Below are 26,432 nucleotides of genomic sequence, written 5' to 3' on the forward strand. Positions count from 1 at the left end.
ATAGCCGCTGGCAGGCCCGGGGGACATATGGGATGCCGGGATTCGAACCACCGACCTTCTGTATGCAAGGCAAACGCGCTACCTCCATGCTATCTCTCTGGCCCCACTATTTACTTTTCTAAAGGTCTTTGACAAATAATTTTTTAGAATACTTTTAAACAAAAAACATTTATATTTTATCAAATTTTACTTTTAATATTTTGTTTTTGGAGCATCTGGTGATATTTTCATTACCTTTTGTAGTTGGTCAAAGAATTGTATTATAGTACAAATTTATCAGAGTAATGTTCTCTTTTAAATATATTTGCAGTGGAACTATGCAAGATTTAACAGCACGAGTGACTAGTGGTCTTCTGCATTTCCCAGAAGTCACTATTCGGGCCCTTGGTGAAGATGAAGTAGCATTAGAATCTGTGCTTCGTGGAAAATTTGCTACAGGTAAAGTAATGTTGCTGATGATTTGATTTGATTGAATTGTAAGTTAAGAAAGGATGTTGGAGTGGTCTTGTTGAAACAATTATAAATTTAATAACAGCTGCATACTATGAAGTACATTTTTTAATTTCAGGGGTCCATAGTTCATTTTAGTCTTTAGAAAGTTTTTGTTGTTTTGGGGCCAATCTGGCTATATTTAGACTTTGCTTTGAACTCGATGGGGAGAGTTTCTCTGAAAACTGATTGTTGGGGTACTTGAATTGGCTGCTTGTAAGACAAGTGTCCCAAGTTGCTGTACTATTTCTATGTTTTATATAGCTACTTTTTTTTTTTATTAATAATGCTGTATTCTTTTTTTTTTTTTTTTGGTTTTTGGGCCACACCCGGCAGTGCTCAGGGGTTACTCCTGGCTGTCTGCTCAGAAATAGCTCCTGGCAGGCACGGGGGACCCTATGGGACAACGGGATTCGAACCAACCACCTTTGGTCCTGGATCGGCTGCTTGCAAGGCAAACGCCGCTGTGCTATCTCTCCGGGTCCAATAATGCTGTATTTTTTTTTAATGCTGTATTTTTAATTAAACTTTAATATTGAATTTTAATAAATAAAATCAATATTAAGTGTTTCCATTTGTAAAGTAGAACTATTATATAGCTATTTTTTTCATAATGAGTAAATTTTATTGGTGATAATTTCATAAATAGAAAAATTTGAGGGGCCTCAATAGTACTGAGGATAGGGTATTTGATTAACATGTGCTGACATCTCAGATGTTTCCTTAAGCATTGCCAGAAGTAATTCCTCGGCACAGACGCTTGAGTAACACCTGAGCATAGCTGGATGTGTACCCCCCCCAAAAAGAAAAATCTAGGATCTTGGATGATTTTATAAAATATTCAGAAAGTCTTATTCCATTAATATGAACACGACTGTAAAATATGCCTCATTATATAATATAGCAAAAATACCAAAGAATTATTAAATTATATATTACAGAGGATAATATTGTGAGTAGGGTGCTTGCCTTGTACACGCCAATCTGGGTTTGATTGCAGATTGTGCTCTAAGCACCACAAGGAGTAATTCTAAGTGCCAGGAGTACCCCCTGAATATTGCTGGGTGTGGCTCAATCCTTCCCAATTATGTATTTCAGTCTAGTAGAACTGTTCTGAAAATGAATTTAACAGCTATTCTTTCTAGCAGTAAGACAGCAAAGCATGTACGTATGTCAGTCATTTAGATATTTTCATTACTATCCTCTTGAATGTTAGACATTTGAATTGAACTTACTAGGCACTGTGGCAACTTGTCATTTTTTATAAGACTATTCTAGGTAGCTGAGAGTTATATAGATAGCAGGTTGCATAAACAAGCCTTGTGAAACTGTATTCTATAGCTGTATATACCACACTATTTCTTTTCTTTTCTTTTTTTATTTTTGGGTTACACCCAACAGCGCTCAGGCTCTACGCTCAGAAATTGCTCCTGGCAGGCTCAGGGAACCATATGGAATGCCAGGATTCGAACCACTGTCCTTCTGCATGCAAGGCAAATGTCTTACCTCCATGGTATCTCTCCAGCCCCTATACCACGCTATTTCTTTAAACAATACAATTTCCCTTTGCTGTTAATTTATTATACCTACTTAGATATATGGTAGAGAATAAAAAAATTGTTTTTAGATTTTATTTAACAAAATTTAGGTAGACAAATGAGAGAAGTTCAAGAGATAAGATAAGGGACTCTAATTTACAACTAGGCAAGGTACTTACCTTTCATGTGGCTTACCCTGATTCAATCCCTAGCACTGTATATGATCCCTGGAGCATTGCCAGGAGAATTTGGTGTGGCACCATCTCTCCCACCCCAAAAAGAAAAGTAGAGGAGAGAAGGGTTGAGAGACAGATACAGAAAGAGAAAGGAAACATTTCTCCAGATGAGAAAAGGACATTTCAGATTTTAACCATCAAGGTATAGTGGCTTTTTCACTATTCATCTAGCTGTTTCACTGTTCATCTAGCTGCTTAAAATGGAAGTCCAGATTTGTTACTGATTATTTTGTTTTATTTACCTCCCTCTATTTTGTTCTCTAAAAAGTAAATTCTTTGAGTTCTGACTCTTAAAATGACTAAGTAGTTTACTTCTCTATTTATGACTACCAACCATTTCTAGTGTATCATCTCCTGCTTAGAGGCTGTTCTCCTTATTGTCTGTTCCTGCTCTGCAGTTAGAGCAACATTAAAAAACATAACATAGGGGCCGGGCGGTGGCGCTAAAGGTAAAGTGCCTGCCTTGCCTGCGCTAACCTTGGACGGACCGCGGTTCGATCCCCCGGTGTCCCATATGGTCCCCCAAGCCAGGAGCAACTTCTGAGCACATAGCCAGGAGTAACCCCTGAGCGTTACCGGGTGTGGCCCAAAAACCAAAAAAAAAAAAAAAAAAAAAAACATAGATGGTAACTTTTCTGCTTAAGACATCCCCTCCGAGCTTCTTTGCATTGCATATACAGTAAAACACAAACATCACTAATAAGGAGATGAAGATAGGGTTCTCAGTTGGAATTCAGTTAAATGGACAGAATCATAGCTGCAGTGCCTGGTTTAACTCAAGATGCAAAATAAAATATGAGTCTTATGGCCAGAGTGATAGTATAACAGGTAGGGTACTTGCTTTGCATCATATCTCTGGCACCCTCAATGGGCCCCTGAGCACCATCAGGAGTGATCCGTGAGTGCAGACTTGGTTTTGTTTTTTGTTTTTGGGTCACACCTGGCAGTGCTCAGGGGTTACTCCTGGCTCTACGCTCAGAAATCGCTCCTGGTAGGCTCAGGGGACCATATGGGATGCCTGGATTTGAACCACTGACCTGCATGAGAGGCAAACGCCTTACCTCCATGCTATCTCTCCGGCCCCCTGAGTGCAGACTTGGAAGGAGTAATCTCTGATTTTGTGATCCAAAAATAAAAAAGAAAAGAGAAAGTACGTGTGCACTCACAAATACTATGTCTTGGAGTTGGAGAAACTTGAGGATCATTACTGGTTTTTATTTGTAGCTATGTGTCTTTTGGATAAATTATTCAATTATATAAATGTACCAGAGTATTTGAAGGAAGTGGTGCTCAGGAAAACAATATTCATCCCACATGCAAAGTCAAACACCTTAATTCCCTTTATGTTCTTCTAGTTCAAAGATACGACTGTATTTAAGCACTTAGCATGGTATGCTTACTGAATTGTTGCTTTATTATTATTTGGTTTGGTTTTGGGACCACATTCAGCTGTGCTCAAGTCTTACTTCTAGCTCTGTGCTCAGGGATCATTCCTGGAAGGCATGGAGGACAATATGGGGTGCCAGGGATTGAAACTGGCTTGGCCATGTGCAAGGCAAGCACCATACCTACTTTCTTATTCTAGGAAGGAAGGAAAGGAAGGAAGGAAGGAAGGAAGGAAGGAAGGAAGGAAGGAAGGAAGGAAGGAAGGAAGGAAGGAAGGAAGGAAGGAGGGAGGGAGGGAGGGAGGGAGGGAGGGAGGAACCATACCCTATAGTCCCCAAGAACTATACCCAGCTGTTCTAGAGTCTCAAATGGCCATGGACAGATTATATAGGGCCAGGTATTACTTCCTGTATGCAAAGTATGTAATCATTTGAGTTTATCTCTTCAAAGCATTTTATTATTATAAGTCATTGCCCAACTCGATTTTACTAATTTGAAGACTGTTCTATACGTGCTTATTTCAATCTGGAATATTTTGTTATATAATGAACTATATATAAAAATAACTACTTTGTATACATAATATTAAAACAAGCAACATATTTTTTCTTCTAGGAAAAAATGGACTTGCTTGCTTGGCTTGTGGTCCACAACTTGAAGTAATAAACACATTAACAGGACAGAGATTATCTGCATATAGATTCAGTGGAGTGAATGAGCAACCTCCTATAATTCTAGCTGTAAAAGAATTCTTTTGGCAGAAGAGAACTGGTTTGCTAATTGGATTGGAAGACGTAGAAGGGAGTATCCTCTGTCTTTATGACCTCGGTATATCAAGAGTGGTTAAAGCAGTTGTTCTTCCTGGAAGGGTAGGTGCTGTTTATTATTTATTTATTTGCATTTAACTTTATGAAAATTTCCTTACATGTGTGTTTATAATTAGCTTATATTTTGAAACTTTAAATTTAATAAAACTTTCCAAGTCAAAAAAAAAACCCTTTCAAAGTAGAAAAAGTTTTAGATGTATTGGCAAAGGAACAAAGATTATTTAACTTTTACAAAGTAAAGATATGTAGTGTTATAATATTTCTTTTTGTTTTGAGGCCATTTGTGGATCTCCTGCATGCAATGCATGTGTACTAGTCCATTTTTTGGTTTTTTTTTTTTTTTTTTTTTTTTTTTGGTCACACCCGGCAGCGCTCAGGGGTTACTCCTGGCTCTACGCTCAGAAATTGCTCTTGGCAGGCTCAGGGGACCATATGAGATGCCGGGATTTGAACCATCGTCCTTCTGCATGCAAGGCAAATGCCTTACCTCCATGCTAACTCTCCGGCCCCATGTACTAGTCCTTTGAGAGTTATCTCAAAGTAATACTTTTTTTGAGGGTGAGGGCATTGTTTTTGGGCCAACAGTGCTCAGGTATTACTCCTAGCCCTGCACTCAGGAATCACTTCTGGTGGGGACCATATGGGGTGCTTGAGTACCAACCCTGGTCGACTAAATCCATGTTAGCCACATTGAAAACAAGCCCCTGCCCACAGTACTATTTCTTTGGTCCCTCTAGTATTTTTTGTTTGTGTTTGGGGGGGGCTCACCAAATGGTGTTAAGAATTTACTCCTGGCTTTATGCTCAGTTCATTCTTGCTGGACCCCAGGGGATCATATGTGTTAGGAGTTGAATCCAGGTGCAAAGTGTCCCTGCCTGCTGTACTATTGCTCCAGCTAGCTATTACTCTTTTATACAGAATGTATCATTTGAGGGCCTGAGCTGGAGGGCGTTAGCCTTGCACTCAGCTGACCCAGGAAAGACACAGGTTTGATCCCAGGCATCCCACACAGTCCCCCACACAGTCCCTTGAACCAAGAGCCGTTTCCGAGGGCAGAGCCAGGCATAACTCCTGAGAGTTGCTTGGTGTGGTCCCAAAACAGACAAAAACAAAAAGTATCATTTGAGTTTTGTTCTCATCTCTACTTTTTCTGTTTTGTTGGTGGTGCCTGGGATTGAACTCAGAACCTCAACTATGTAATACAAGTGCTCTTATCATTGATCCCTGTTCCAGCTGTTCAGTTTTATTCTTGCTTTTGTTTTTGTTTGTTTGTTTGTTTTATGTTTTTCGTTTTGTTTATTTTTTGGCTTTTAAGTCATACCCAGTGATGCTCAGGGTTACTCCTGGCTATGAGCTCAGAAATCACTTATGGCTATGAGCTCAGAAATTGCTCAAGGAATGGGACACAGATCGAACCAAGGTCCATCCTAGGTCAGCAGCATGCAAGGCAAACGCCCTACCGATGCACCACTGCTCTGGCCTCTCAGTTTTATTCTTATGGCATTGAAAGTTTATAAAAATATATTACAATAGCATTCTTTTCCTTTTTCATTGTTTTTTCTTTTGAGTCTATATAACCTTGGATCTACATGGAAAAGATATCTTATTGTTTAAGATTGAATAATGTATGTAAGTAATGAAATTATATTTGTGCTTTGACTGTTTCTTACTATTGTTTTACACATAGTAATTAAAAATATGTAATATACACAAAAATCATGAAAGCCTTTATGGCATGCAAAAACATACATGCTCTATGTAATGTGGTCATGGTATCAAATTTGTAAATTTAAAGGATATTATATGACAAAATAATGTTTTTATAGTTGAGAAAACTTGGCCCAGTGGATAATTTGGGGGGGGGGGCTTTGTGTTTAGAAATTTTCTTAAAGTCTAGGGTAAAGTCATATTTTAAAAGCGGGAAGAACATTAGTGTAAAAAGTTCCTTGGATTAAATTAGCTCAGGTGACAAGAATTGTACAGATTCAAAATTCGTAAATTTATTCTGGAGGAAATATGAATAATAACTTGTTTGGTTATTTACATGAGTCATGGAGCAGAAACAGCAAGATTAAGTGCTCGATTGTTAGTTGAGTGAATGGGTGCTATTACATGGAAGAGAAAATATAGGGGTAGAAGATTGGAAGAATAGGGATAGATTACATTTGAATAAAGTTAATCATCTTAGCTTTTGATTAGAGCTCAGTGTACACCTTAGTTTTGCTGTTAACTACCTTATTCTAAAATTAGTAAGGTAGACATTGCTAATTATTTCAATAGTATTCATATGAAGAATGCAAAAGAGACTTCTTATCCTTTACTATAGAAATTAAGGAAATATATTTTAGTATTTATAAATATTATTCATCATAATTTTAGTGAAGGCATCTATGAAATTATAGCTTTCAGACTTAGAAATGCTGTAAGAGGTGCTGGCAAAGTGGCACTAGAGTCTGCCTTGCAAGTGCTAGCCAAGGAAGGACCGAGTTTCGATCTCCCGCCGTCCCATATGGTCCCCCCAAGCCAGGGGCAATTTCTGAGCGCTTAGCCAGGAGTAACCCCTGAGCATCAAATGGGCATGGCCCGAAAAACCAAAAAAAAAAAAAAGAAATGCTGTAAGAAACATCTTTTATATTAAAATACCTAGCCCTTTTGTCTGTAAAATAAGATTATATCCTGAAACAAATTTGAGGCTAATATCAACAGCTAAACTATAAATGAGAGCTTTCATTTTCCTGACTTTTTTTTTTTTATTTTTTGGTTTTTGGTTTTTGGTCCACCCAGTGACACAGAGGGGTTACTCCTGACTATGCACTCAGAAATTGCTCCTGGCTTGGGGGACCATATGGGATGCCAGGAGATTGTCCTGGGTCAGCCGAATGCAAGGCAAACGCCTTACTGTTGCACCATTGCTCCGATCCCATTCTGACATTTTCATAAAGAAAGCTACAGATTTTTTCCCTAATTAATTTTTATGACTTAATATGAAGTTGAAGAGCTACATATAAAATGAAATGTGTAGATTAATGCTTTAAACTTGACTCATAAACTGAACAGAGACTGAAATTCTATGAAGTAGCTACAGTGTAATTTTTTTCCTTTTGTTGATGTTCCCATGAGGTGAAGTGGAGGAGGAGGGCTGGGGGAGTTCCACCAGTGCTTGTGGTACTGGTACACATGCAACTTCATTGTGGATTGAACCTCTAGCCATGTGATCACACATCTTTTTTAGTTGCTGCACTTGCTAGGGTTTGTACTCTTCATTTGTGGAGCTCCTCCCCACCTATCTACCTAGAACCAGATAGTGCTTGCTACAGTGTGTGTTGGGGGGGGGGGGCAAGATCATGAACAACAGAGCTGTTGGAACGGCACTGGGTGCCCTGGGCAGCACTGGAAGTCAAACTCAAGGTCTCACGTTGGTAAGGCCTTCACCATTGCTAAAGCCATACCCTGGCCTCTACAGTAACTTTTTGCACACACATAAACATTAAGTGTGTGTTTTTGGCTTTTGGGCCACAGGTGGTGCTCAGGAATGACCTGATGGTCCTTAGGGGATCATATATTGTGCCATAAGAATTTCAACCACTTCAGCTATGTGCAGGGCAAGTGACTTCCTCTTGTATTGTATTTCTCTGTTCCTCTCTCCCTTATTTGGTGGGAATTTCGGCCACATTTGGCAGTTCTCAGGGCTTAAAGTTTAGTCCTGACTGTACTGAGGGGTTATTCTTGGTGGTGCTTGGGAACCGTTTGAGGTGCCTGAGGTCAAACCAACATCTCATATTGCATATTTGGCGACATGCAAGCTGAGTGCCTTGTCCTGTACTCTTTCTCTTTGCCTGTATCAGATTTTTTTTGTTTGTTTTGTTTTTGGGTCGCTCCTGGCAGTCTCGGGACCTTATGGGATGCCGGGATTCAAACCACCGTCCTTCTGCATGTAAGGCAAACACCTTACCTCCATGCTATCTCTTCCGCACCCTGCATCAGATTTTTTTTTTTTTTTGGTTTTTCGGGCCATACCCGTTTGATGCTCAGGGGTTACTCCTGACTAAGCGCTCAGAAATTGCCCCTGGCATGAGGGGACCATCTGGGACGCCAGGGGATCGAACAGCAGTCCTTCCTTGGCTAGCGCTTGCAAGGCAGACACCTTACCTCTAGCGCCACCTCACCGGCCCCAAAGATTTTTTAAAAGAGAATAAACAGTATTTATTTTTGAAATGATTCATTTTAACTGTTCTTTGGAGATGGGGCTATATAATTTGAATGATTAAAAAGCCAGAAAAAGTGAGAAAAATATGGGCTTGAGTCTTATATTTTATGCCTGTGTAACTTATTGAATAAACATTCTTTTTTTTTTTTTTTTTTTTGGTTTTTGGGCCACACCCGGTAACGCTCAGGGGTTACTCCTGGCTATGTGCTCAGAAGTTGCTCCTGGCTTGGGGGACCATATGGGACACCGGGGGATCGAACCGCGGTCCGTCCAAGGCTAGCGCAGGCAAGTCAGGCACCTTACCTTTAGCGCCACCGCCCGGCCCCTTGAATAAACATTCTAAACTTTAGGGTGTTTTATCAAAGATTATGTAAGAGACCCACCCAAGTTCAGTCCTCTGTACCAGATGGTCTTGGAGCTCTGCCAGAAGTGAATCCTTAAGCACAGAGATGGTAGAATTTGGCCCCTGGGAACTGCAGGGTGTGGACCCCCAAAAAATATGGTTACATGTATATATGAAAACTTTTCTGTTTTTAAAAGAACTAATAGCACAAAACCTGCCTATAGTAATCATTCAGTAATTATTACCACAGTTCAATTTCTTTTTTTACATATTGGAATAATGGTATTGTCTTATTAAATCTAAATAGTTCATTGTTTTTTTTTTCTTTTATTTTTGAATAGTTCATTGTTGGTATTTATTTATTTATTTTTTGGTTTTTGGGCCACACCCGGCGGTGCTCAGGGGTTACTCCTGGCTATCTGCTCAAAAATAGCTCCTGGCAGGCACGGGGGACCATATGGGACACCAGGATTCGAACCAACCACCTTTGGTCCTGGATCGGCTGCTTGCAAAGCAAACACCGCTGTGCTATCTCTCCGGGCCCCGATGAATAGTTCATTGTTAAGGGGCCCAGCGGTGGTGCTAGAGGTAAGGTGCCTGCCTTGCCTGCGCTAGCCTTGGACAGACCGTGGTTCGATACCCCGGTGTCCCATATGGTCCCCCGAGCCAGGAGTAACCCCTGAGCGTAACCGGGTGTGCCCCCCCCCCAAAAAAAATCATTGTTATACAGATCAGTTGCAGATTTGTGATTCTATTTTAGGAAATGTTGAAATCATAAGTTTTAACCACAAAATAGGTTGTTTTTAGTTGAAGCTTATTGATTTTTAAAAGAAAAGCCAGCTCTCTCCCCTCTCTCCTCTTCTCTCCCCTCTCCTCTCCTCCCTCTTTTCCCCTCTCCCATCCTTTCCCCCTCCTCTCTCCTCTCCTCTCTCCCCTTTCCTCTCCTCCTTCCTTTCCCCTCTCCCATCCTCTCCCCTCTCCTATCCTTTTCCCCTCCCCTTTTCTCTCTCCTCTCTCTTCTCCCCTCTCTCCTCTTTTCCCTCTCTCATCTTCTCCCCTCTCCCCTCTCCTCCCTCCCCCCCAAAAAAAGTAAAAGAAAAGCAAATACTTTTTTTTTGCTTTATAGGTAACAGCTATCGAGCCTATAATTAACCATGGAGGAGCTAGTGCAACCACTCAGCATTTACACCCAAGTTTACGATGGCTATTTGGTGTGGCTGCTGTGGTCACTGATGTTGGACACATCCTTCTTATAGACCTTTGTTTGGATGACTTGCCGTGCAGTCAGACTGAAATAGATGCATCAGGTAAGCTTGTAACCCCAAAAGTAAGCTTTTGAATATTTGACATAATGGAGTTACTTAGAAAGCTAAAAAGTCTTTATTCAGAGCTTCTGTCTCTTTAATTTGAACAATATGCCCCCTCCCCTTTTTTGTTGTGTGTGGGAGGGAGCAGGCCTTCTAAGCAAGCAATGCAGGGAAGGTTCATAAGATGGCCTTAGAACAAGCGATGGTGCTGTTTGGACTTTGAGTGCTGGGGTTTACCTGAGCAATTATGCAGTGCTCAGAGACCTCCAGGGCTGACTTTCAGGGGCCATGCAGTGCTAGGGATTAAAAGAGTCACCAGCTCATGAGACCTAGAATCAGCCATGTACCAATTCAAGGAAAATTAATTGTTTGTAAATTTGAATCAAATTATGAACTTTATTTTTGTTAAGGAAATAGCTGATAATACTGTGAGATAAAAAAATGTGTATTTTGAAAACTAGCATATTAATATTAGTGGTCATTTTATTGTTCATCATGCTCTGTTATAACTTATTTATTTATTTATTTTGGTTTTTGGGTCACACCCAGTGACACTCAGGGGTTACCCCTGGCTGTGCGATTCAAAAATCGCTCCTGGCTTGGGAGACCATATGGGACGCCAGGGGATCGAACCGTGTTCCATCCTGGTCAGTCGCGCGTACTGCTGTGCAGCAATACGGTTCCAGCCCCTTATTGTCACTTATTTTAAGTGACCCTAGTAGTCTTCATTTGTGACTTGTATACTGGGTGACTTTTGCTTTTTTTTTTTTTTTTTTTTTTGGTTTTTGGGCCACACCCGGTAACACTCAGGGGTTACTCCTGGCTATGCGCTCAGAAGTTGCTCCTGGCTTGGGGGACCATATGGGACACCGGGGGATCGAACCGCGGTCCGTCCAAGGCAGCGCTGGCAAGGCAGGCACCTTACCTTTAGCGCCACCGCCCGGCCCCGACTTTTGCTTTTAATGCAATTTATAATTTGTTAATTTTGGGGTTGTGTGTGTTTGTCTTTTTAAGACCTTGAAGTTATGACTGGTATTCCAGCTGAAGTACCACACATCAGAGAAAGAGTTATGCAAGAAGGACGCCATCTGTGTTTCCAGTTAGTAAGCCCATCAGGAACATCAATTTCAACTCTTTGTTATGTAAATAGGACAAATCAACTTGTAGTAGGTTTTTCTGATGGCTACCTAGCATTATGGAATATGAAAAGCATGAAAAGAGAGTAAGTATAACTTCTCTTTGTTTATTGGTTGTTTTCTTTGAGTGTTTTTGATTTGGGACCAGCAGTGTTTGTTCACAGTTAGTGCTAGAGATCAAAACTAGACCTTAAGCGTTGATTGCAAAATATGTACATTATCTCCTTGCCCTTGATGATTGGTAATAATTTTCTCTGGATATATCATACTTTAGTATTTAAGAATATATATAGAAAATGTAGAATGGATTAATATCTTACTAGCTTTAATTGTATTATAACTAGTTATATATGTACTTTTTATTGATTTTTTTTGTGTGTGTGTGTGGGGGGGGTCACACCCTGCTGGTTCTCAGGATCAAACTGGGGTGGACTGTGCAAGCTAACTAACTACCTTAACTGACTCCAATCATAAGCTGGTGTAATAAAAGACAGTATCAGTTATGAATTTCACTTGTGTTTAGTGTTTGCTAGTAAAAATATGACTGAAAATTACATATGTAATATAAATTCTTTCAGAAACGCCTTTATAAAGAATGAAAAATAATTGGGGACTGTTCCTGGCAGTACTCAGGATTTGCTTTTGGTTCTGTACTCAGGAATTAGTCCTGGCAGGAATCAACTGACTCAGGAATCAACCCCTGGTTGGGGTTAGGGGGCATCTTGGGTTTTGGGTTTTGAACCTAGATGAGATACATGCAAAGCAAGCACCCTGCCCATCTTTTTCAGAATACATTACCCCTAGGAATCTTATTTACCAAGTAGACACTTAATAGGATTCTCAGTTGATAGGAAAAGACTTGATATAATTCTCTGATATACTAGGGTCGCTATGTGGTGCCGAGATTGAACCCAGAACTTCCATCTTCCACTCCAACCTTTGAGACTTCTACCTAACTCAATAGGGAAAAAAAGGTTTAAAGTTAGCAGATAACTTATTTTCCACATTTTTCCTTTCTTTTCTTTTCTTTTTTTTTTGGGGGGGGGCCCACAACCGGTGGTGCTCAGGGGTTACTCCTGGCTGTCTGCTCAGAAATAGCTCCTGGCAGGCATGGGGGACCATATGGGACATCGGGATTCGAACCAACCACCTTTGGTCCTGGATCGGCTGCTTGCAAGGCAAACGCTGCTGTGCTATCTCTCCAGGCCCCACATTTTTCTTATTTTCAAGCTATTCCTGACTCTGCACTCAGGAATCACTCTTGACAGTGCTCAGGGAATCATAGTCAGTTCTGGGAGTCATATTTGGGTTGGCCTGTGCATTACAAGTGCTTCACTGCTGTACTCTCTCTGTCCCTTCTGTTTTTTATGCTGTCAAATAATCCTTCTAATATTAATGCATAAAATATTAAATATTCTGGGTCTATTACCGTCTGCTCAGGAGTAACTGCTGGTGCTTAGTAGACCTTCTATGGTTCTGAAATTATTTTTTTTATTTTGAGGGGAGGCACATCCTGTAATACTTAGGGCTTATTCTTGGCTCTGTAATTTAAGATAACTTCTGGCAGTGTTTTACAAACCATATGTTAGCTCAATTTTGAATATAGGTTGGTGTTTGAAAGGCAAGCGCTTTACTACCCCATACATTTTCTCTAGCACCTTGTGCCAGAATTTAAACTTGGACTGCTTTGGATGCTCATAACCCTGTACTACCCTCCAGCACTTGCATTAGATTTTTTTTTTAACTTTTATTTATTTATTGATTGGTTGGTTGGTTGGTTGGTTGGTTGTTGGGCCACACCCAGTGACACTCAGGGGTCACTCTTGGCTCTGCACTCAGAAATTGCCCCTGGCAGGCTGGGGGACTATATGGGATGCTGGGAATTGAACTCAGTCTCTCTGGTGTTGACCACACCCAAGGCAAATGTGCTATCTCTCCAGCCCCTGCATTACAGATTTTTAACTGAAGATGCCTATTTGTTAGGTGGTTAGTTCAATTTTGTTTGTTTGTTTGTTTGTTTTTGGGTCACACCCGGCAGCGCTCAGGGGTTCCTCCTGGCTCTATGCTCAGAAATTGCTCCTAGCAGGCTCAGGGGTCCATATGGGACACCAGGATTTGAACCACTGACCTTCTGTATGCCAGGCAAACGCCTTACCTCCATATTGTCTCTCCGGCCCGGCAATATTTTTTGAGAAAAAAATTTTAAGTCAGTAAAATTGACGCCTTTCAAAGTTTATGCTCATTTAGTCTTGCCAAGAAACTGGCACCTACTTCTCTGAATTATTAAATATAATTTGTCACATTTAAAATGAAGGAAGAAAGAGAAGATATAAATTCTCAAACTAGGCCCATTCATTACTGTTGGGTTCTTTGATATTTATTAGTAGAGCTTCACAGTAGGTGAAATTCATCTGAAGTCTCTGCAGATAACCGTTTTATTATTTTTAAACTTTATAGCATTGAGGTGTTGTGATTTAAAGTGCTGTTAATGATGCTTTCACATACTGATCCTTTGTGCATTATTCCGGCACCACACCCATCCCCAGTGCCTCTCTCCCCCGCCCCACTCAGTTCTGTGGATGCTTTGCCATTGTGCTCCCTTTGGCCCGTTGCTGCTACCTTGCTGTACATCTTTAAATCACACATCGGAGAAAATTTCCTTTGTAACTATCTCGTTCTCTCTGACTTTACTCAGTAAATCTTATTCTATCCATGAGAAGTTTGGCTTTATTTCTTGGGACTGCTTAGTATTCCATTGTGTATATATCACAACTTCTAGATCTATTCATTTGTAGTTGGGCTTTTAGGGTTGTTTTTATACCTTGATGATTGTACTAAGCACTGTGATGAACATAGATATACATATATCCCTTCAGATTATGTTTAGATGAAGATTCAAGAGGTGATTGTTGATATCCTTCCAGTCACTCTTGTATTATCTTTGTGCGTGTCCCCTTCCCCTTCCCTTTTTTTCATTTATTTTCTTTCCACACTCTAGTGCTCAGGACTTACTCCTGGTGCTGCATTCAGTGATTCTGAATGGCCTCAGAGGACCATATGAGGTGTTGGGGATCTATCCTGAGTTAGTACATTTAAAGCAAGTATCCTGAAGGACTTCTGGCTCTTCTATACTTTAGAGTTTTCCAAGAGCTGTGATTTTTATAGGTTCTTCCATTAGAACTTTTGATTAATTATATTTTTTATTTGGTTTATGTTTTGTTTTGGATTAACATCTAGTGGTAGTGGTGTTTTGGGACCTTGAGGTACTGGAAATTATATTCAGGAATCCTCATACAAAATTTTAGAATAATCTTTTTGCCCCTAATTCTACTTTTTAACAGGTTTGAGGAATTTTATTTTAACTTCTTTGTCAGAGTATTGAATAACTTGATTCTAAAGTCATGCAATTGATTTCGAGTATTGAAGTAGTATTTAATTTTTTTTCTAGAGTACCTCTTTCTGAGAGGATTATTTCCTAGTAGAATATACTTATAATTCAATGCAGTAGTTCACCTCTACATACATACATGCATTTTTGTACTAATCTTTCCCAGTTCTGAGAGGATGTGGGCACCATAGCCATAGATTTGACTTGCACTCTTTTTTTTTTTTTTTAACCCATTAAACTTTGTTTAAATGGGTCTCAAACCTCTACTATGACAGATTTTTGGTCAAGTTGTTACCATTAAAAAGTACTGATTTGGGGAGCCGAAGTAGTGGCACTGGGTGTAAGGCCTTGTGCGCGCTAGCCTAGGACAGACCATGGTTTAATCCCCCAGCGTCCCAAGCAAGGGGCGATTTTTGAGCATTTAGCCAGGAGTAACCCCTGAATATCACTGGGTGTGACCCAAACAAACAAAAAAATGTACTGATTTTGGGACCGGAGTGATAGCACAGTGGTAGGGCATTTGCTTTGCATGTGGCCAACCTGAGAGAGGCCCAGGTATGATCTCTGGCATCCCATATTGTCCCCCCAACCTACCAGGAGTGATTTTTTTTTCTGTAATGTTTTTTTTTAATTTTTATTAATAGTTTACCATGGTTACAAACATGATTGTAGTTGGGTTTCAGTCATAAAAAGAACACCCCCCCTTCACCAGTGCAACATTCCTACACCAATGCCCCCTGTCACCCTCCTGTCACACCCCCTGCCTGTATTTGAGACAGGCATTCTACCTCTCTTATTAACATTGTCATGGTAGTTGTTAGTGTAGTTATTTCTCTAACTGCACTCACAACTTTGTGCTGAGCTTCATATTGTGAACTTGTCCTTCTGGCCCTCATCTCTATTGTCTCTGGGCATTATTACAGTAATTAATAATTTTTTTAAAACCCATAGGTGAGTGAGACTATTCTCTCTTTCCCTCTTTTTCTCCTTCCCTCTTTCTCTCCTTCTCTCCTTCCCTTCCCCTCCCTCTCTCCCTCTTTCTGACTTAATTTCACTTAATATAATAGTTTCTGTGTTCATTCATGTATAGGAAAATTTCATGACTTCATTTTTCCTGACAGCTGCATAATATACCATTGTTTATATGTACCACAGTTTCTTTAGCCATTCATCTGTTGAAGGGCTTGCAGATTCTGGCTATTGTAAATAGCACTGCAATGAATATAGGTGTGAGGAAGGCATTTTTTTGTTGTTGTTGGTTTTGATTTTGGGCCACACCCAGCGATGCTCAGGGGGTTACTCCTGGCTATCTGCTCAAAAATAGCTCCTGGCAGGGCCCGGAGAGATAGCACAGCCACGTTTGCCTTGCAAGCAGCCGATCCAGGACCAAAGGTGGTTGGTTCGAATCCTGGTGTCCCATAGGGTCCCCGTGCCTGCCAGGAGCTATTTCTGAGCAGACAGCCAGGAGTAAGTAACTCCTGAGCACTGCCAGGTGTGGCCCAAAAACCAAAAAAAAAAAAAAAGAAAAAGAAAAAAAAGAAATAGCTCCTGGCAGGCACGGGGGACCATTTGGAAATGGTCCCCCGGGATTCAAACCAACCACCTTAGGTCTCGGATCGGCTGCTTGCAAGGCAAACACCGCTGTGCTGTCTCTCCAGCCCCAAGAAAGGCATTTTTGTCTTGTGTTTTTGTGTTCCTAGGGTATATCCCTAGGAGTGCTATAGATGGATCATATGGGAGCCCAGGGAGCTCAATTTTCAGTTTTTTGAGGAATCTCCATATTGTTGTTCATAAAGGCTGGACTAAATGACATTCACACTAGCATGAGTGAGTTTCTTTCTCCACATCCCCACCAGCACTGAATGTTCTTGTTTTTGTGATGTGTGCCCTTCTCTGTGGCGTGAGATGGGACCTTGTTGTTTGGATTTGCATCTCCCTGAGGCTTAGTGATGTGGAGCATTTTTTTCATCTACCTTTTGGCCATTTGTATTTCTTCTTTGAGAAATTGTCTATTCATTTCTCCTCCCCCCTCTTTTTTTGGTGTTTGGGTCACACTCGGCAGCGCTCAAGGGTAACTCCTGGCTCTACACTCAGAAATCGCCCCTGGCAGGCTCTGGGAACCATATAGGATTCTGGAATTTGAACCAATGACCTTCTGCATGAAAGGCAAACAAACGCCTTACCTCCATGTTTTTTTCTTGTTAAGTTCTGTCACTGCCTTGTATATCTTAGATATTAGCCCCTTATCTAATGGGTATTGGGTATTGGGTGAAGAGTTTCTCCTGTGGGTGGTTTTTGTTATCCTACTTACTATTTCCTTTGAGGTGCAGAAGCTTCTCAGTTTAATATAGTTCCATCTCTTTATTTCTGCTTCCAATTATATGGACATTGCCACTTCCTCCTTGAAGATGCCTTTAGTCTCTGTCATGGAGTGTTTTACCTATGTGTTGTTCTATATACCTTATGGTTTTGGATCTCATATCAAGGTCTTTTTTTTTTTTTTTTTTTTTTTGGTTTTTGGGTCACACCTGACAGGGATTACCCACTCAGGGGTTACTCCTGGCTCTATGCTCAGATATTGGTCCTGGCAGGCTCGGGGGACCATATGGGATGCCAATATTCGAACTGCCTCCCTTTATGGATCTTCATGCGCCGCCCCCCCCCCCCCCCCCCCCCCCCCCCCGGGACATGCCTCACTATTTGAGAAGCACTGGCTAAGAGCCAGGAGTAACCCCTGAGCACTGCCAGGTGTGACCCAAAAAAAAAAAAAAAAAAAAAGGAGAAAATATGTCTTGGTCATGTTTCCAAGTCAGACAACTATTATTGCTCTTAACATGGGACACATTCTCACTTTTTCCATAAAAGTTATAATTCAAGTATGATTTATAATAATTTTTGCCTCTACAGGTATTACACACAATTAGAAAGTGGAAGAGTACCTATATATGCTGTTACTTTTCAGGAACCTGAGAATGATCCTCGAAATTGTTGTTATTTGTGGGCTGTTCAGTCTACACAAGACAGGTAAGTGATACAAATTTTAACTATATTCCTTGGGTTTATTTGGTAATTTTTTCCCTTGTGTGCCCTAGTTTTATTTCAACTGTTTTTGAAAATTATAGCAAGATAATTAGAATAAAATATCAAGAGTTTGAGAGATAACACAGTGGTAGGGTGTTTGCCTTGCACCCAGTGGACCCAGGACAGACCCAGGTTCAATTTCCTGGTATCCCATATGATCCCCCAGCCACCAGGAGCGATTTCTGAGCGCAGAGCCAGGAGTAACCCCTGAGCGCCACTGGGTATGGCCCAAAAACAAAAAAAAGGAAGAATATATCCAGTGTTAGAGATGTATAAGACTGATAATTATCTCCACCCCTCACTTTCTTGTGTGTTTGTGTGCTGCAAAGAATAGGATCCATGATTTTAGACTTGTAAGGCATGGGCTATCTACCTCCAACCCACAATTTCAGCCTATGTCTTAGTTTTTACTTTGGTTGGTGAAGTAATATTTATGTTTGTAGTATAAATACAATTATCTTACATCTCTGTCTTATTTTCTAAACTTCCGTATATTGTAGGTACCTCCTTCCTTCTGATTGTGGATCTTTGTTATCCCCACATGGAGTTTTTGCTTAACTGTGAATCAGGGAACGAAAATTTGATAAGTCACTTTTTTGTTTTTGTTTTTGGGCCACACCCAGTGACGGTCAGGGGTTATTTCTGTCTATATGCTCAGAAATCGCTCCTGGCTTGGGTGACCATATGGATCAGGGATTGAACTGAGGTTTGTCCTGGGTCAAACCTATCGCACCGGCCCTTCATGAGTCACTTTTTAAAATTGTGTTGAAAATGGAAATTAAAGTAGAGATAAATCTGGGGCCAGAGCGGTGGCGCAAGTGCTAGGGCATTCGCCTTGCGCACGCTAACCTAGGACAGACCGCAGTTTGATCCCCTGGCGACACATATGGTTCCTCCAAGGCAAAAGTGATTTCTGAGTGCCGAGCCAGGAGTAACCCCCGAGGGTTACTCCCTCATTCATTATTAAATTAGTTATTTTGCATTTGTCAGTTTCATAGCTGTGAAGTATTTTTGAGCACTGATTTTTGTAGATTTCTTATCTTTAAGACCAAATTATAACCAAATGTGTTACTAATAATCTGATAAAAGGCTGATAATATATTGATTTAGTGTTTTATGATAGGATTCCTGGCATGTGTTTCATTGGTTGACAAAAATCTATGAGACTGGGAAGTGCTCAGTGGTAGCACACATGTATGAGGTCCTGGGTTAGATTCTTAACAAAGCGGGCAGGGGATATTTCTGACCAAGAATGCCATTTTTATAAGATTATATGTGTGTATGTAAGTAATACATTTGTAAATAATAGTATTATAATATACAGTATACTTGTTAAAACTAGGTAATTAAATTTTATATAAATAAAGTATATGGTACATGTATGTTTATGGATTCTCAGACTGTCATATAAATCTATGGACTATAGGTCTGGAATCCTGTATTTATTCTTAGACTAATATTTTACAATGGTAAGCATTTTTTTCCTTCATTCTTTCAAACTTCCATTCATTCAAACCTTTTTCTTTTATTCTTTGATTTTTGAATTGCCCAAGTACATTTATAATCAGTTAAACATAAAATACATTAACATCATAAATCTAAATCAGAAATACAGTATTTATTCATTAGTCCTTTAGATAAAAATAAAAAAAGAAATTGTAAGAATGACTATTTCAGTAGAAAATTTCATGCTCTTAAATCGTTGCTAATGTGCTTCTAGTAAAATACACATTTGGTTTTGTAATAAAGGAAATTATAATGTTAAATTAATTTAAAATGTTAAATGTAGAAAAATAGAATTGGGAAAAGGATATTTATGATTTTATTATGTAGGAAACTGCTTTCTTTTCTTTCCTTTTTTTTTTTTTGGTTTTTGGTTTTTGGGTCACACTCAGCAGCGCTCAAGGGCTGCTCAGAAATCACCACCAGCAGGGCAGGCTCAGGGGACCATATGGGATGCCAGGATTCAAACCACCATCCTTCTGCATGCAAGGCAAACGCTCTACCGCTCTGCTATCTCTTCGGCCCTGGAAACTGCTTTCTTTTAATAATGTACTTAGGAAAATTTTTGTGGAGTTGGGAAGCGAGAGCCTTAGAGAAGAATTGGAGAAAGGAGTGCAACAGCCTTAGGTAAAAATATACAAATATATTAGTCCAAGTTGAGGCTTGAAGAATTAGTTTATAATATTAGACAGATAAGGAAAATATCTTGTGAAATCTTTATACTAGTTACAATTGGAGATTAAGGACAGTATGGTATGAGTAATGCTAGGAGCTTATGGTACACTGGAAATCAAGTGAGAGAGAATGTGTGTGTGTGTGTTGTGTGTGTGCTTATTGTATATCCCTCATCATGTGACAGGTCAACAGCTTCATTTAAGTAAAAGTTAAGATAGAGAAGAAACCAGGAAGAAGGAGCAAAGGACATTCTTTCCCTTAAGGACTGTTCTATTTGTTTTTGATTTGCTCTGAATTAATTGTAAATCACTTTTGGGTCCCATTAGTCTACCTTAGCAGAAAAGGAATCTGGGAAATTGAGCAGCTTAAGTGCCCAACTAAAACTTTGAAGTAGGGCAGAGATAGTAAGGAACTTGATTGCATACAACTGACCCAGCTCAATTCCAGACCACCTCTATGAGTGATCTCTGAGAACACTGGGTGTCCCTCCCATTTTCCCTCACATCCAGAAATATAAGGAGAAAAGGAATATTTTGTATAACTAGTTATACTCTTTGTGACACAAAATATTACCTAAAAAAGGCAAATAATACTGGCTTAAGTAAAAACTGAGATATTTCAAAAGGGGGGTGCCCATTCTTTCTGCATTTTGCAAAAACAACCAAATAAAAACTAAACTCTTCACTGTGATCTTGATTCCCTCCTCCCCCCCTCACTGGCACTCTGTGGTGTACCCAAAGTAAATTTAATTTTAATATCAACTGAATTTAATTTCATAAAATAAATTTAATGTATTAACAAGTGTTTCCCCTCTGCTGATTTCTGTTTCAGTGAAGGGGATGTTTTGAGTTTGCATCTACTTCAGTTGGCCTTTGGCGATAGAAAATGTTTGGCATCAGGACAAATCTTATATGAGGTAAATGGCAACTTAATATCACCAATTTGTATATTGTCTCAAGACTGTATGCTGTTTTAAGGTTAAGACATTTAAAGGAGGCTGGAGAGGTGGCGCTAGAGGTAAGGTGTCTGCCTTGCAAGCGCTAGCCAAGGAAGGACCACGGTTCAATCCCCCAGCGTCCCATATGGTCCCCCCAAGCCAGGGGTAATTTCTGAGCACTTAGTCAGGAGTAACCTCTGAGCATCAAACAGGTGTGGCCCAAGAATACCAAAAAAAAAAAAAAAAAAAGACATTTAAAGATTATTCTTACATTTAGGTTAATTTTGTATTCATCATCTAATGAAAAAGTGTTTGAGGTAGGCTATCCGAAGGCTAGCTTTTACTTTGACCAGTTATCAATTTCCCCTATAGTAAGTTTAGTTCAGACTCAAGTTTGTTGAGTGCTTGGGAAGAAAACTCTACTTTGTTGCTGTAATATGTCAAGCAGTAAAACCACAGGTTAATAAGTCTTGCCCCTTAAAGGAAGATAAATCTAGTCTTTCAGAGAAATAATTAGTAATTTTTTGGATGAATTCGAAATAGTGGGATGCTGCTAACCACCATATTTGGGCAACCACCCTTTTTCCTTCCTTTGTAACAGGTTTTCACCATTCTTTATTGGGGGGGGGGGGGGTTGGTTTCACACCCAGTTGGTGCTCAGGGATTACTCATGGCTCTGCACTTTTGCTCTCAGAAATTGCTCCTGGCAGGCTTGGGGGATCATAAAGGATGCTGGCACTCAAACCAGTGTTCATTCCTGGGTCAGCCGTGTTCAAGGCAAACGCCCTACTGCTGTGCTATCTCTCTGGCCCCTTCTTCATCTTTTTTTTTTTTTAATGGGAGAATCATCATAAAACAGGCTTACTTGAATCTAGCGTTTCCAGTGGTATATGGATAAAAGAGAATCCATTATGACTCTGGATTTTTTTCTTAGGTAAAATTTATAGGTCTTTTTGATTCTTTTCATTTTTGTGGGGTCATGCCTGGCAATGTGCCAAGGCAAGAAAAATCTCCCATTGATAATCAGAGGCCACTAGAGCTACTCTTTGGCACTGGGGTGAGAACTATATGCAGTGATGAGGGTCAAACCAGAGTTGGCCACATGAAGGGAAATAACTCCCATACTACCATTTGCATCCCAACAATTTTTAAAAGAATCAATGAGATAAAAATTGAGCTATTCCTACAGCAAGAGATTAAATGGTAGCATGAGAATGTTTTATAATTGTACAGTTGTAGAGCTCATTTTAGTTATTTGTCCTTTTGTTTGTTTTGGGGCCACACTGGGAGGTATTCAGGTTACTCCTGCCTCTGTGCTCAAGGATCATTCATGGCAGGACTCGGGACCATGGGGGTATTGGAGATTGAGCCTGGCTCTGCTGCGTGTTGCATCATTTTAGACCCTAATTTGGTCTCTTACGGTTTGACTTCTGGGTTTTTTGTGTTGTGTGAAAATATACCTCAATTTGGAGAACATTTAGTTAGCATGTCTCTTTTTGCTAAGAATCCTATTAAGATACAGATTTGTGTATATTTTGTTTCAGGGGTTGGAGTACTGTGAAGAAAGATACACACTGGACCTTACAGAGGGCATGTTTCCTTTGAGTGGACAGACTAACACCAAACTATTGGGATGTCAGAGTATAGAGAAGTTTCGATCTCATGGTGATAGAGAGGAAGGCATGAATGAAGGTTGTTTAACAATACTTTTACTCTTATTATGTTAATGTTTAATTTTAAATTTATGTCGGTTTAAGATTTGTTTTACGGGCCCGGAGAGATAGCAGCGTTTGCCTTGCAAGCAGCCGATCCAGGACCTAAGGTGGTTGGTTCAAATCCCGGTGTCTCATATGGTCCCCTGTGCCTGCCAGGAACTATTTCTGAGCAGACAGCCAGGAGTGACCCCTGAGCACCGCCGGGTGTGGCCCAAAAACCAAAAAAAAAAAAAAAAAAAAAAAAAAGGATTTGTTTTACGTATCTCCCAATTAAAAAATTGGAACAGGGATGTAGCTCAGTATTAACACACATGTTTCACCAGTGTGGACCTGGTTTTTACTCTGGTATACACACAGTCAGAACACATATATAACAAGCATACCTTTGGCTGCTTTGATTTTTTTTTTTAAGTATTTTTGTCCTTATATAATAAAAACTGCGTATATTTTGGAACTCAGCATGTATTCAAATCCCAGCTGTTATTTATATTGTTTCCAAATATTGTATTTCTTAACCTATTTTCCTATCTGTAGGTAGGGTAGTGATATCTTTTACAATAGTTGGATTAAATGTGATAATATATTAAATTCATTCAATTCTAGGAATGCTCATCAGTGTCCTAGTTTTTTAGTGTGTGTATTTCTTTAGTTTTTTTTTTTTTTTTTTTTGGAGTGCCTGAATCAGGGCCATGGTGTATTTTGTCTGGGTTTGTATTTATTTATTTGTATTTTTATTCTTTTGATAACTGGCATCAAGTCCTGGGCCTTACACCTACATAATGAGTATTATGCTACTGAGCTAAATATGCTTATGCTCGATTTTTTTTTTCTTTTAAAATCAGGATTTCTTTTCATTATCAGCTTTCCATTTAAGTATGCTGGATTTATAGCAAACTAAACATGTCAAAAAGAATTTAGCAAACTATTCTCTACTTGCATCCCTCTTTTTAATTTCTTACTCGTTGTGTATCAGATTTGTACTTTTTTCTTTTGAATTCTTTGGGGTTTTTTTCCTGTCTTCTGAATTCTTTATCATATGCTTGTTTTGGGGCCACACTCAGCTTTGCCTCAGTGCTTATTTATTCTAGGTTTGGCGACCCTGGATATGGCTAGATACCACAAAGTGTGGTAAACCTGGGACTGCCATGGGAAAGGCAAATACCTAACTTGCTGTAATATCTTTCTGAGCCTACTGATGTCTTCTATTGTCTTGCTATGTTTTTAACAGTCATTATCTTCTTTTATTCCATTAACTACTCTTTACTATATTAGTTAGTTGGTTCTCTTTTTGCTAAGAATCCTATTAAGATACAGATTTGTGTATATTTTATGTTAAGAATTTCCTTAAATAATCTACAGTGCCATAAGATCTATTTTAGCTAATGAATTTAATATCTCTGATACTAGTTCTACTTTTGTGTGGGGGGGTGGTATTTGGGCCACACCTGGCAGTGCTTGAAGGTTACTCCTGGCTCTGTGCTCAGAAACTACTACTGGCAGGCTTGGGGAACCTTATGGGATACTGGAGATTAGACCCAGCTTGACTGCATGCAAGGCAAAATGTTTTACTTGCTGTACTATTGCTCTGGCTGTAGTTGTACTTTTTTTTTTTAATTGACCAAATTTCAAAGTTTCTAAAGTATTAATTGGGAAATAAAGCCAGGTTGTACTTTCTATAGATGATTGCTTTTTTTAGTCTTTTTGCAATAGAAAAGTAGTTAGAAGTGAAGGAATCTTAGAGAATAAATGAGAGAAATATGTTTTGAAAGAACAGTTAAATGTAAATTAAACTAATCTTTAGAAAGTCTTCATATAATTTTATTTGGGGCATCTACTTAACATTTTATTTGTAAGGGATTAATTTTATTTTTGTAAATTGTCTTTCTTTTCAGCTCTGTCTCCTGACATCAGTGTTTCAGTCTTTACCTGGCAAGTGAATATATATGGACAGGGAAAGCCTTCTGTATATTTGGGGATTTTCGATATAAATCGTTGGTATCATGCACAAATGCCTGATTCGCTAAGGTATCATTCTTTTTCTCTCTCTTTTTTTTTTTTTTCATTTGTGTGCATAGCAGGCCAGCGATTTAAATATTTCATGAAATTTTTTTTAGATCAGGAGAATATCTACATGACTGTTCTTATTTTGCACTGTGGTCCTTGGATTCTGTTGTAAGTAGGACTTCACCACATTACATCTTGGATATATTAGTGCATGAGAGAAGTTTAAGTCGAGGAGTTCCTCCTTCATATCCACCTCCTGAGCAATTTTTTAATCCAAGCACTTTTAATTTTGGTATGTATATTATTTTGCATTACCTTTTGAGAAAAATAAGATACAAGAGTTGAAAATGCTAATGTGATTCTGTGTACATGTACATATTCTTTTACTTTTCAAATTTCAATTATGTGTATCTTCAGAAATTAATTTGATATATGCCATAAGAAGTAAAATGTTTTTAAAAATACTATAAAATATATATATAAAATTTATTATATGATAATTTGTACCGTACTTATCTTGTACTTGGGATGAATTTTACTAATCTCAACTGAAATATGTAATTTTTTTAAATCTTTTTAGATGCTACTTGTTTGTTAAACTCAGGAGTTGTTCATATAACTTGCTCTGGCTTTCAGAAGAAGGTAGGTAATAACATATGGATATTGTTCTTAATGAAGTCAGATCATAGGGATAAACTTTAATGCTAATTATATAAGCTGCCCTTTCAGCTTAAATAGTAGCTTTCTCCTTGGTTTATTAGAAGATTCATGTTTAGCTGCATCATTTATTGATGACATGTTGGGACATGATGGGATATTTGTAGGGCTTTATTTAAATGTTAATTATTGAACCCTATAGTACCTTATATTTCTCTTAATGCTTTTGTTTTTCATCAGAGAGTTTTTGACTAAAAGTAGTTAATACAAAGGAGGTAATTAATTATCATAGTGGCACAATGTTGGAAAAATACTTTCTAAAAAAATAAAATTAGGGCCCGGAGAGATAGCACAGTGGCGTTTGCCTTGCAAGCAGCGATCCAGGACCTAAGGTGGTTGGTATGAGATATAGATAAATGCCTCTTTTTTTTTAAATCTAGATCTCATTCACATTAGACTATGAGGAATAAACTAGAGGGCTTTTGTGGAGGGATGGTTTTGTGCCACACCTAGCAGCGCCCAGGGGTTACTCCTGACATGCTCATGGGACTATATGGGATGCCAGAGATTGAACCTGGGTCAGCCTCATTCAAGGCAAATGTTCTACCTGCTATACTATCACTGTGGCCCAAACTAGAAGAATTTTTGTTGTCTCTGACTAAGATTTTTTTAACAATTTGTTAACCTTCTCTATCAGTCTTTTTTTTAGGGGGGGGGGCACACCCGGCGGTGCTCAGGGGTTACTCCTGGCTGTCTGCTGAGAAATAGCTCCTGGCAGGCACGGGGGACCATATGGGACACTGGGATTTGAACCAACCACCTTTGGTCCTGGATCGGCTGCTTGCAAGGCAAATGCCACTGTGCTATTTCTCTGTCAGTCTTAAAGAAGTGTTAATATGGCTGCTTTTCTTCAAAATGTGTAAGCTTCCAAAAATCCAAGTCTAAAAAGCTACAAAGCAAAAAAAACAAAACAAAACAAAAAAAAAAAAAAAACAGAAAAAAA

General features: G+C 39.3%; 1 protein-coding gene across 1 annotated transcript in view; it reads left to right on the forward strand.

The window, feature by feature from the left end:
• The first annotated feature begins 317 nt into the window (after positions 1-317).
• The window catches only part of AHCTF1 (AT-hook containing transcription factor 1), a 73,642-nt gene continuing 47,527 nt past the window's right edge, over positions 318-26,432 (forward strand). Inside the window, 10 exon segments of the mRNA XM_049776646.1 lie at positions 318-438; positions 4,265-4,518; positions 10,153-10,333; positions 11,348-11,555; positions 17,765-17,881; positions 20,948-21,032; positions 22,598-22,745; positions 24,661-24,793; positions 24,883-25,064; positions 25,353-25,414. Coding sequence (XP_049632603.1) covers positions 318-438; positions 4,265-4,518; positions 10,153-10,333; positions 11,348-11,555; positions 17,765-17,881; positions 20,948-21,032; positions 22,598-22,745; positions 24,661-24,793; positions 24,883-25,064; positions 25,353-25,414 — 1,491 coding nt within the window.

This window comes from Suncus etruscus, chromosome 7 (genome assembly GCF_024139225.1).
Source record: "Suncus etruscus isolate mSunEtr1 chromosome 7, mSunEtr1.pri.cur, whole genome shotgun sequence".
Taxonomy (NCBI): domain Eukaryota; kingdom Metazoa; phylum Chordata; class Mammalia; order Eulipotyphla; family Soricidae; genus Suncus; species Suncus etruscus.